Genomic DNA, 13,609 nt, shown 5'->3' with positions numbered 1-13,609 from the left:
CGAACGAATGGACCAGAAATTTTATTCTTCGTCAAGATATGAAAACCCCGCTCTAACAGAGTTATGTGACGTAGTTGTGCGAGGTATGTTAACTCTTGTGTTACATACCTTTCTGTACATCCCGTGAATTTCACCCTTGCTATAATTTAGCTCACCTGAAATTACTTTACTGTTAATTTTATGAACCTGAGGATCGGACTACCTTAATATTATATGTTGTAATTGCAGGTTGTTATCGAACAGGTGTATATGGATATAGCTGTGATATCAACTGTCCGACCAAATGTCAAGGCCGGAGATGCGACATAGTTAACGGCAATTGTCTTGGGTGTACAGAAGGATGGTCAGGATCGAAGTGTAATCAAGGTAGGTGGAATTCTAAGAATTATATATCAATTGCGATAATCGAATAATGCACAAATATTTTAGAAAATGGACATAAATTTAGAGTACTATCAACGTTACTTGATATAAGATGCTTTCAAAATCTTTTCACTTCCATTATTTCAAAATAATTTGAAAACAATCAGCTTGTCCCTCCGGGTGGTATGGACTTGAGTGCAAATTAAGCTGCTCCGGAAACTGCAGATACAGCGACATCTGTAATCACGTGACAGGGAGATGTGACAGAGGATGTGCTTCAGGATGGAAAGGCTCTCATTGCAACAAACGTAAGATATGTATTTATATATACCCATTGTGGATATTGCATTTATTAAATGGATAAAACTTTAATTATTCAACACTACTGGTCGGAACTACTTTTGACACGTCTCTCGCTTCAATACTTCAATATAAGTATTTGGCACTTTTGATTGTGAATGCCCTTTTCTCATTGATAAGGTCTTTTATAAAGTGTAAAAATGTAGAATCAAATAGAAAATATATACGCACTTTGAAAGAAACAATTTAATGATATTTAAATAAAATTTGAAATTCTAAAGACATATATTTTACTGTGGTGCAAAGACATCTTTAGTTATTAAAAGAGTTATATCCAGTAAGTTCAAAAGTTTAAAATTCGATGGCCCTTGAATCTAAACAATCTGTTTATCACCATGACCTTTGCTTCTCCCTTCACCCCTGTAATATGTACCAGTTGGTCTGAGATCATGTTGGAGAAGCTGCAAAGTTGTTCTATAGCCATTATGTACTATTCGGACAGGTCTCTGGTGTACCAACTGCAGCTTGCTGATGTCTACATTATGTGGGTCCCTAGTATCTTATATAAGATGGGGATTGGTCTTATTAGGACTTTTTTGATGTCATGCTGCAAAAAGTTCTCATTCGTTGATCTGGTTGTTATACTGAGTCCATTTCAAGCTCTTGTGGATATTACCTCAAAGATACTTGACAGAGTCAACCATTTGGAGGATGTGTCGGTGGGTGTTCTACACGCTTCCTTTTGTGACATGTAGAACTTGACATTTCTTAGGGTTAAAATCCATTAGCCAGTTGCCTTCCTTTATACAATAGATTTTCAAGGTCTTCTTGAAGCTTGATGACATTCTCTTCCTTTCTGAGTACCCAACAGGGATCTCAATCATCCGCTCACAGTCTTGCTATTGATCACTCCGAGGGACAATCTGGTAGGACATTGATAACAAGAGAAACAGCAATGGTCCATTGGACATAACATCACTTGGACATAAACGACAGCAATGGGCATGGTCCCGCAAGCATATTACACTAAGGGATTTCTGATTGGACTGGGCTTGTTGATAATGAATCACACTTGGGTCCTATTTAGAAGAAAAGTTCTTTATCTATGAAATAAGTTGAGATAACGAATATTCAGCCCATTAAAAGTCCAAGAAACATTACAAAATAGGAGAGGAGCATACATGAACCTCCAGAACATCAGAGGTAGGATAAAATGTCACGGAGAAGTGAGCATCTTCTTCTGACCGGTCTTTCAGATGAAGTATCTTATCCCATTGTGATCATTGTACGAATTAAAGAAAGCATCTTTACTTATATCCTTGTTTATATTTGCATGAATCAGCCGAAACGTCAAAATTGTGTTTATAGCTCAATAAGCTTCGACAATATATTCAATGTTACAACCCATTGGTTGGATTTAACAAATATGAAAATATACTCTGTACACTTAAAAGGGTAATTTAATACTCGTTGGAGTTCAGATTCATAAAAAATGATATTTTAAAGATGGAAAAAGCATTTCATTTGAAAGAAAATAAATATTACTTGAAAAATATAAACGAAAATACATCTATAAAGTTTCCTTGATTTTAAGGAAAATAAGGATATGTTTTGAAAATTTAAAATTTCCTAAGTTTATTAATAGTACAATTTATTTGATTTAAATTTAAGCTCTTCTTCCCGAATATGACATTCCTTGAATTAGCAAGTGCTAATACGGATGCATTTCTAACAACTTCTCAATTCATTCTTATTTTTCCAATTATTAAAGCAGAAAATGCTAAATTAAATAAAGCTTGGAATTTTAATGCTTTAAATCATATTCGACCAAAATAAGTTCCGGCATGAACACAAACATTAAAGTTTTAATTATTTTATCTTATCTTCATTTCCTGGATTAATTTTGAAATCAAAAGGAAAGTATTTTCATAACTGTAACAAATAGCTTCTTCCTTTTGATTTTTTCCAATACCGATAGTTTTCTTTTCTAAGGAGGTAGCTCTTCAAAATTATATCTCAGTTCTTAATATTTTTATTAAAAAAAATTGTAACAATCCGACCAACAAAATTGAATTAAAATTTCTGTTTCATATTTGGATGTTTTACAAGGAAGAAATTAATGGCAAACCTTCATGATAAACTTGATGACTTCACTTTTCTATCGTCAACTTCCCTTACTTATGCAGCAATACATTCATCACCTGCATGTGAGGTTTATGTCTCCAAGTTGATTCGATATATCTCCCATATCTTCTAAAATGAGGCAGATTACTGACAATGAAATACAGCTCCCTACACTTCTTAAACTCACGTGATTATTCGCATAAATTAAGGTCACATTGTTACAATGCCAATTTGTGTAATAAAATATATCTTTAAAATGATTTTTAACTAAATTTTTTTTATTTCACTTACTTAAGACTTAATTCACTCAATTAAATTGGTAAGATTTTTGACATGCTCAAAATAGACTGATGGATTCTGATGGTTCTCAAATGGTTTTTTATGGTTTTTTGTTCAATGCTGCCGTCTTTGTATCTGTTCTTTTGCAAGCAGTCCTTTGCTTTGTCTACACTGTAAGAAATGTGTTTAGAATTCAAACACTTTTCTAAGCACTTTCTTGTCACCTTCTTTTTTATATGTTTAATTTCTAAACATGTTTAGTTTCTAAACACGTATGAGAAAGTGTTTAGAATGGAAGCACATAAGTGTTTAGATTCTAAACACTTTCTCATACATGTTTAGAAATTTTACATGTTTAGGAATTAAACATATAAAAAAGAAGGTGACAAGAAAGTGCTTAGAAAAGTGTTTGAATTTTAAACACATTTCTTAATAATGTGCTTAGAAATTACAAATATCTAGATTTAACATATTAAAACAAGTGTAACTGCAGAAAAACTACATATATAAACACTTGTAAATTTTGGCACAAAGAGCATATTACTTAATACACATAATATTGTCATAATTTTCAAAATATTAACCGATATAAATTATTCATCATAAGGCCTCTGATTGTTTAGATATGTAGATACTTTTGATTAATTACAGTGTCAATCGGTTGCAGAGTGTTTCATATGTCAGTCATCAAAATTTCAAACTTGATAACATTCAGAAGTCCTAAAGCACTACATATAGCACCACGTGATATAATATCCCATCAGTATTAAATTGCCAAATTGTAATCCATTTCAAATGCACGAGGATAATCACAAAATGATAACTTTAGGTTCATGTATTCAAATCCACCGAACATTGTTGAATTAAGGATAACCCAATACACTTCTTAAAAATACGTTTCTTAATGTTGATCACGGAACAACAATTTGCACTTCAAGATGACGCCATGCACAGATGCAGGTAGTTTGATACATACATGCTTTGAGTTCAATCCGGACTACTCACATAACCTGTAGGAAAGAAAGTCAGATTTAAGTAAAGTACATATGCTGCCCATTGACATCAATTTTTAAAGTTGCATTGGAACTATACTTGAATTAAAATAGTTATTGTTAATGGAATTCAATGTAACCTCCTCTCCTACAAGTCTATACACGACCTCAGAGGCACTGTTTACATTGCTCATCGTGGTTTAATAACGCAAATCTTAATAAAAAGAAAACATACCTTTAATATATTGCAGTAAAAAGGTGCCTTTCAAATGATTTTCAATATTTCTTCAGGGTTTTCCGTGGGGTTGTCAGTATCTCTCCTTAATACGTCCCTTAAGCCTTTTGTGATTTACTTTGTTTCGATGGCCGCTCAAATTAACGTTCAAATATAGGAGTATTTGTGTCATTTCCGGGAAGATAACTCTGCATTTTACAGCAGAACGTGTTTAATTTCTAAACACGTTTAGATATAAAACATGTTAAGACATAAGTGTTTAGTTGTTAAACATTTAGATCTAAACACGTCATGGAAGTGTTTAAATCCTAAACACAATTTTTACAGTGTAGACACATAAACAGTTCAGCTTATGTAACTTGAGTATTTCCATGCAATTAACGACTCTATTTAAAGCGCAAAATGATAACAGTAATTTTCATCTGTTCGACTGTTTTACACCTTTGCAATCTTGCATAATGAAAAATACGCCACATCGCAAAATTTGAAAGTTTCAGACCCTAAATGTAAAATAATATTCTATTCAATAGTAACAATTTACTAATTTAAGGGCTAAATCATACTTCGGTATTCCATCTTTTAGCATATTTTCTTTAGGCAGCATTTTCATTTTTCGACTCCACATTTTGACAAAACCAAGACGAGTATGGCAAATGTGCAAAGTACTCAGAAATTTATTGATATTTAAGAAGTCATTTTGAAAATTTCAGATACATAGTATTAAAGAAAGATCGATAAACTTAATTTGTGAATACTTATGGTAGAATCATACAGATGTAAATCATGCGATATATTCTATAAAGTCCACTTTAACATATCAACTTTGAAACTTGAGATACTGATTTTAAAGATTTTGTACCTTCGCAATGAAGATATAATACATATTTGGCTAATGTCTTGTAATTAAGTTCGGTAATGTTAAAGCTTAATGGCTAGAAGAATGTGACCTCAATTTGTGCGAAAAACCATGTGAGCTTAAAAAGTGTGTGGAGCTGTACATGGAGATAACGAACAGTATTCAAGCTCAAAAGTTCATTAATCAGTACAAAATTGGAGAAGAGCAAACACGGACCTCCAAAATATTAGAGGTGGGATCAGATGCCATAAAGGAGTGAGCATCCTCTGTCGACTTATCACAACCGCCGAGTACTCCTCGTCATGATCAGGAAATAACGGAAAATCCGTCGACATTGTGTAATTAATGGCATAAAAATAGTTTGAAAAAACGTAAGCGATTGACTCAATGTTAAATGGAGGAGTAAGCATCACATGTCAATCGATCACACCCCCTATGTGTTGTTGTCAAGATCGGGTAAATGGGCAAATTATCAATTAGAAACTTTTAATAACTCAAAGCACTTGTGTATACAATCAGAATGTTTGAAACCAAATAATTTTGAGAACGACCATTGACAAGGTAATTATAATAAGGAGTTACGTTTTTAAAAAAAAAACAAAAAACAGCTGTTTATAAAGGATAGGGGTTTACCTATATTTAAGACCCTTTAAGATAACTAAAGTGATATATGGTCCTTATTATTAACTATATTTACGTCATCTGTATTAACGTGTCCAGTAGGACTACAGTTATGGGGCAAAAAAGAACACGATGGAGAATTTTGTCTCAGATACTCGATTTCCAGGCAAGGCAATGTAAAATTGTTTTGTAATTGAAAAGTTTGGAAGTAATGGTCGATGTATATTTGTAGGAAATACAAGGTGTAGTCTTTAACTTGAAATATGGTGGAATACAGAACTGAACACTTTTGTTATTAAGAATATTACTTATATTAACTACGTCAACTCCTTCATTTGCATATTCAAGTTTAAGGAAAAGACGGATTGTTTTAGCGGCATTTTCTTCAGTAAAACGTGCGGGTTTAAAAAGCCTATGATTTGCAATATCCATAATCATAGATTCGATTCTGGTGTCGAGGAATAAAAAAAAATGTACTTTCCTTGGCCTTTTCAAGAAGACTATTCAAAAGTTAAAAAAAAAATTTAAAGAGTGTTGCTTTAAATGCTGTAACATCAACTTTTCTATCAGTAGCCTCTTTTGGTTCAAAAAATGCCTTGCAGAGCATGTTCTCGATTATCAAAAAAGTTTAACACCAAAAACTGAAGTCATTTTGTTTGATACAGTTTAGTTCAGTTAAGTTAATAGTTAGCCCTTATCCTCAATAGTCAGTAAAATATCCAAATATAAAATAGATCACTCTTATCAAAACCAGCCCCCTCCTCCATGCCAAGAAAACCTTAGCATTCTCTCCGTATAGCAAACTCAATAAAAGCCGAATTAACATTAATCTGTGATTCTTCCCCTGGGAGACGCGCGGAAACAATTAATGTCTGCAGTTTTAAGGGAGGGATCTTAAAATTTACTGGGTTAAAATTATAGGTAGAATACTAGTTATTTAGAAGCCTTTCCCCCCCCCCCCCCCCTTTCTTTTTCGGGTGGGGGGGGGGTAATGCAAATAATTATAGTAAAGTAATTCTTTAATAAAATAAGCTGCCTTTCAATTTTTTTTACGTAATTCAATTTCAAAATATTTTTTCTCAGTACAAATAAATTGACATCGGGTAGTTGTGGAAGTACCGCGTCGAAATATAGATAAAAGAGTACCAAATTTCCGGAAGTTTACATCATTTCCTGGTTGAACAAGATGGAGACGAGTACTGAATGGGTAGACGTTACCCGATTGGCTATGTGTATATTTTCATTTTAAAGTGAATATTTTCTTTTGATTGTTTTTTTCTTATTTTCTTCAGTCCAATATATTTTTTTTTAAATAAACGGATTTTGAAAATAAAGATATTTGACAGTAACTTTTTAGGGTATTTGTACTACTTCCTGGGGTAGAAGTTTATTTTTTCTTTAACTAAGAAAGCTTAAAACCTAGGATCCACCCCCCAAAAGTCTGCTGCCGTAAATTGTCTTGCTGGCGTTTTGGGAATATGGGTGATTTGCATCAATTACACTTTTATTGACTCCATCGCTGTCGAAATCGGACGAGATTTCTTGGCATGGTCAGAAAATCAGTCAGAGAATACATGTAAAAGATTATTGGCCTTGTCATGATTTGGATTTTGCTCGTTTAAAGAACTTATTATTTTCTTAATTTTTATCATTTTTTCATAAGAAATATTTGAGAGTGTTACTTTTATTTGTTTGTTATTTTGTTCTTCGGGTTTCATGCATTTCGCCCGGTGCAGTAAATCAAAATTATTACCGGTATATATAAGTCATTTTGTGTTTAAACATATCATATCAAAAGAATTTGATTCATAGGCAATGAATTTTAAACAAATAGAAGGGGGGTTGAGATCTTTCACAGTCCTTTCAAAGAGAAGGGGGTTGGTTTTAATCAGACTAGAAATAGATGAATACTAATCCTTTTTAAATTTGAGTATATCAACCAATATTAAATGTCATCCGTATGTGATTAACATTTCTCTAATTAGAAATCATTATTTATTTTTTTTAAAAATATTATCCTCGCTTTCCTTCAGACTGTAACCCGGGTACTTACGGACCTAACTGTGTGAACACCTGTAGTGGACACTGCTTCAATGGTGCCTCGTGTAACAGAGTGACCGGGAACTGTGACAGTGGCTGTGCTCCGGGTTATACAGGGGACCTTTGTGATACAGGTGTAATGATTACCTATTTATTAATAATCTGCTAATTAAAATAAACTCCCCATTCAAAAAATATGTCCATGCACCTTTAACCCAACCTGGAGTATTGTAGATCACTATATACTTTTGAGATAACTGTATCTGGTATTTAAATGTATAAGGGAGACTAAATTTTAAATTTTCGCCATCTGCTGTGATTATCGTTCATAATCCTTACCGATACAAATATATAGATTTTTAAGTAGGGATGTCAAATCGGTCAATTTTTAATACTCGGTTACTCGGACGTTTTTCCGATCGAGTACCCAGGTACTCGGTAAAAGTCTAAATAAATATGAACAAGTTAATTGATAACTGTAAAACATTGAAATAAAACCACATGGTCTGATGGGAGGTTTACCGTAACCTGTGTTGTAACAATTATGACCACTTTGTGCCCGACGAAATTTAATCTAACATTTTTCAAGTCCAATTTATTTATCAGATAAATACGAGATATAAAATCATAAATGGCTCACAATGGTTTTGTTTTAAAAAATAATCTGTTCCCTAATTGTAATGTAACTCTATCAATGTGTTTGACGTCCAAGTGATAAGTCGTCAGAGCTATACATGTACAGTATCAACTTGATCAAGTTCTAACAGAGCGGATTTACGATCTTCGTACACTTTTCGATCATTGATTTCATTAAAATTACGAGACGATATGTTGTAGTTTGGTGCAACGATGGACATAAAATTTTTAAAACCTTTGCATTCAATAATTTGCATTAATTGGCACGTAATCAAACGCATCCATATCAACAATCGCACGCGCAATATCGTCTGTCTCTTTCCCCGAGTATCTACGGTTTCTGGAGAATTGACAAAATTATCTAATTAATATTAAACATAATAGACCTTAAACGATGTTCAATGAAAACAAATAATTATAGAACAAACTAGAGCAAAGCTCGTTGCAAAGCAACGAGTAGGTCTTCCGTCCTGTTTGACCGGAAGTAGCTTTCATTTATCACAAAAATGAGAAATAACGCCCAAAAATGCTTTGAATCCTCTAAAGCTATGTTAAGTAATGCAAAAATAAGCCATTTTTGCTACTTCCGGTTTGACCGGAAGTGACTACGACGCACGGAAAATTAATTTGTAAGCTCCTAGAGACACATGTTACCAAAAAAACTTGTCAAAAAGGGGAAAAATACGCGTTTTCCGACTACTTCCGGTTTGGCCGGAAGTGACGACGCTGGACGTATTTTCACGACTCCATCAGATTAAGCTTGACATTTTCAACAACTTTGCTTCTTTGATGTATAACAAATTCTCAATACTTTTTGAGATATCTGGAAAAAACTTTTGGCCCCTCTAAATCCCTTAATTTAGGGGTCAGCCCGTTTTCCGACATATCATTTGAAAGATCTTCTAATTCTGCACAAATTATGTTCTATATATATATTAACAAAATATTTTTAGTTTAGAAGACAAAAAGCAAAATATGAGTAATTTTTGGTTCTTTTAAGCGTTCTAATTTTTGACCCCTATATAGCGCCATTTTGATAGAGAAATCGAAAAACAAAAACCGATGTGCACAACTTCAATCTTTCTGTTATCTAAAATCAGTAGAATTTCTGCTCCAGCTTTAGCCGTCTCTGAGCCTTTGTCTGGAAACGAAAGCCTATAAATTTTCGTTTAAAGGAAAATAACTCAAAACCGGAAGTGACTTTTTGAGATTTTAGTCCTCATTCTGATTGAGTTTATAAACGTCTATAACCTCTGAAAATTTGAGCGAAATCCGTTGAGAAATTAGTGAGATATGAGGCCTCAAAGTTGCGGTCTAGGAAGTAGAAGAAAAAAAAAGAAATAATCTTTACCATCAGAATCAGTAGAAGGTCTTCCGTTGGAAACGGAAGACCTTAACTAAACATAAGGGTAGAAGACAGCCGACGGTGAGAATGCCAGGTAGCAGGTGCTTGGTCACGGTAATTACTGTATAAACACTGCCACAGGCGATAACGGTCATTTAGAGGCTCAGGAAACCCTGTTTACTGTATGTACAAGTGCAATGAACATTTTACATTTAAAACCGATATTTTAATGCATTAATAAATAAGCTTAGAATTATTTAAAAATGTACATCCGAGTAACCGAGTACCGATTTTAGTATTCGATACTCGGACGTTCGATCGAGTACCCGGTTAACCGGGTACTCGTTGACATCCCTATTTTTAAGCTAAAAAAAGTTTTCGTGAATAAAAAGTGATTTACAGTAACATTAAGCCACAATACACGCCCAATGTCAAAACGCAACTATGGAACGACCCATGGCCATCTGTCCTGATGATACTTCTCCATTATATTTTGATGCTTTCTCTTTGATATGCTAACAGCTCCTGTTCTTGAAGCGACATTACTTTATGATATGTCTTCAATATTTACAATGTACTCTATATTACGTGTTCTTAAACAGTTGATGAGGTGTTTCTCGAGATATACTTATAATTGCAGAGGGATCTATTATATTTCTCTGGTTTCTCCCATTACAATAGAGTGTCTACCTGGTTATTTTGGGATGCGTTGTGTAAACACCTGCAGTGGTCATTGTCTACATAACCAGAGCTGCCATCATGTGGACGGAGTCTGTACAAACGGCTGTGTAGCCGGGTATCAAGGCACACAGTGTTTTAACAGTATGTGCAGGTCGACCATTTTCTCTTTTTGCAATCCTAATCTTTTAAGTTCAGTAATTAGCAATTATCAACTTGACAATCAAAAAGGGAAAAATGCAATAATCATTATTAATGCTTAATTAAGATCTAAACTTTTAATTTAAGTTTGTACATCTGGGTTCTATGGAATGAAATGTAAGAAGACCTGTTCTTATAGATGTGTAGAAATTTGTAACCACATTGATGGTTTCTGTTCGTGTGCCTCTGGATGGATGGAACCTCCAACCTGTAATACAGGTATCGGAATAACAAGGAGCCATTGACATGATGAACATTTTTAGAAAGATTTTTTAAAAACGGTTTATATGCCTGAAAATAAAATAAATTTTCTTGTATTTGATGTTGTGTTTACGTCATTTAGTATAAAGCATGCTGTATCTTTATTCTGTAAGAGTGTCCAAACGGGTTCTTTGGAGTGGATTGCGGTTTCCAGTGTAGCGATAACTGTGTCAAAAATGAGACCTGTAACAGATTTGAAGGAACGTGTGATGGAGGCTGTCAGGGGTCCTACAGCGGGATCATCTGTGATCATCAGGGTGAAATAAACTTCTTTAATTTTTATTTCTGATTTTTAGATAAAACGTTTCACATTTTTAATTATATAAACTCACCTGAGCTGAAAGCTTTTCTGATCACATTTTGCCCGTCGTCCGTCTATCTGTCTGTCTAGCTGTCCGCCTGTCTTTTTACATTTTCAACTTCTTTTCAAGAACCACTGGGCATATTTTAATCAATCTTGCCACAAAGCATCCTCCTTTGAAGTACCACGCCCTCTTCCAAATGGAGATTATAAATAGTGAACTGTTTTGAGTATCCTTTAAAAATCTTTTTCCCAAGAACCACTAGTGAAAAATTAAATTAATATGAAACCTTCTGTATTTAGTGTTTATTCAAACTTATTTAAATTATGACCCACGAGTGTAGGTTGGGGACACAATTTTGGATCAAAGTATCACATGTACATTTGAATATTTAAGAAAACATCTTCAAAAATCTTTTTCTCAAGAACAGCAAAGCTATGATTGGTCATATTGATGTCGAGGCATCCCTAGGTAGAGTAGATTTAAGTTTCATAAAATCATAATCCCTAGGGGAAGGGTGTGGCCACAATGGGGGATCAAACGTTTACGTAGAAATAGATAGGGAAATGCTTTAAAAATTCTAATCATATCGATTTTAAAGCATCCACGTGAAGTGCAGATTCAAGTTTGTTTTAACCATGACCAATGGGGTAGGGTTGGGGCCATAAAGGGGGATCAACATTTTCGTAGGCAATACATGGAAAAAATCTTGAAAAATCGAGGACAGCAAAGCTATAATTAGTTATATTGATATGGAAGCATCCTCAGGTAGTGGTTCTAATTTGTTCAAATCATGGTTCTTTGAGTAGCAGGGGAGTATGATGTCAAATTATCGATTTTTTACTCAGAAATGCACTTGAGAAATCTTTAAAAATCTTCAAGAACAGCTAAGCTTTTAACGCATAAGATTTTGCACAAATTCTGCTTCATAGGTATGTTTATACATAGGAAAATATTTTCAAATCTTATCTAGAGCAGAAAAGCCATGATTGGTCATATTTTTATTGAAGCATCGTAACATAGTGAAGATTCATCTTTTTTCAAATCATGACCCCTTTAGATAGGCGTGACCCACAACGTGGGATCAACGTTAAACAAAGGAAAATACAAAAATGTTCTTCTCAAGAGCAGCAAAGCCATGATCATAATTATTCAGAAGCATTCTCAGGTGGTGTACATTAAAATTCAAATCAGGTCTCTGGGTTAGGGGAAGGCCTCAATAGATCAAATATCGAGAACACTTTTATAATAAATTTAAACTTTTCAAAACTGAACAGATTTCTGCTTCTTCCCGACCAAAGTGCTCAGGTGAGCGATGTGGCCTATGGGCCTCTTGTATTAAATACTTATTCATTATGTGTTTATATTATCTTTAGTTTAAAATATATTTTATTCATTAAGAAATGGATTATATTATGATATAACATCTTATCTTTAGTGGACAACATATTTTTTCTCTTTAAATGAAGTCCTTGTATCGTATACGGAGGTAGACTGTGGACATGATGGCCCCTCCCCAGCAGTAATAACAGTCATCACTGTCTCCGCCATATTAAACATCACAGGACTCTCTGTTTGCTTCTTATCATTCAGGTGATTATAAGATTATATATCAAATCTTATACTGAGACATATTGTCAAAAGTCTCTATTACCATTATCACATTAAAAACAATTGAAGAATTCAAATTTATTCGCTACGCATCTAAATGTAGTTAATTATAGAGGAAAAATATGGAGATATCGAACAGTATTCAATCTCAAAGTCCATAAAACAATAAAAATTAGGAGCAGAGCAAATACAGACCTCCAAAACATCAGAGGTGCCATGGAGGAGTTAGCATCCCCTGCTGACCGGTCACACCCACCGCATTTCTTGTATTAAAATATTTTTCCTTATATATTTTAGACATCGCATAATGGCCTGGTGGAAAATAATTGGAAGGAAAAATACACGTTATACTGGAACAGAAATGAAAACTATGTCGAAGAATGGAGAAGATTCTCATCATTATCAAGAAATAAATGTTAAATCATATCAGAATTTAACACTTAATTCATAGATTTTTTTTACAACAGGGTAAAAACACCATAAAGTATAATCATACACGCTGTTAATTAACAATGAATGGATAGGCCTTTAACATGATGTATGTTTAATTCATGATAAAGAAATAAATATATAATTAAACCATAAAACAATACTTATGCTTATTTTTGGAATAAAATTCATTTCCATGTAAATATCTATAAAAATATAACCAATATACAATAAATGTAATTTGCATATACGGTGAAACATATGGAGATAAGGAACAGTATTCAAGATCAACAATCCATAAAATAATACAAAATAGGAGCAGAACAAACAAGGACC

The 13,609-nt window shown here is 33.5% G+C and overlaps 1 protein-coding gene across 1 annotated transcript; it reads left to right on the top strand.

The window, feature by feature from the left end:
* Positions 1–6: 6 nt before the first annotated feature.
* Positions 7–13,609, top strand: LOC134230554 (multiple epidermal growth factor-like domains protein 10). The gene is made up of 9 exons (XM_062712380.1): positions 7–83; positions 229–366; positions 531–671; positions 7,804–7,944; positions 10,473–10,613; positions 10,758–10,889; positions 11,045–11,188; positions 12,703–12,826; positions 13,142–13,609. The coding sequence occupies exons 1-9, from the start codon at positions 8–10 to the stop codon at positions 13,293–13,295; spliced, it is 1,191 nt and encodes a 396-aa protein (XP_062568364.1). The 5' UTR covers position 7; the 3' UTR covers positions 13,296–13,609.

The sequence above is a fragment of the Saccostrea cucullata genome, unplaced genomic scaffold (assembly GCF_032062105.1).
Source record: "Saccostrea cucullata isolate Sc308-1 unplaced genomic scaffold, CSIRO_AGI_Scuc_v1 ctg5032, whole genome shotgun sequence".
Taxonomy (NCBI): domain Eukaryota; kingdom Metazoa; phylum Mollusca; class Bivalvia; order Ostreida; family Ostreidae; genus Saccostrea; species Saccostrea cuccullata.
Note: the sequence above shows the minus strand (reverse complement) of the source record. Positions and strands in the feature narration are given on the sequence as shown.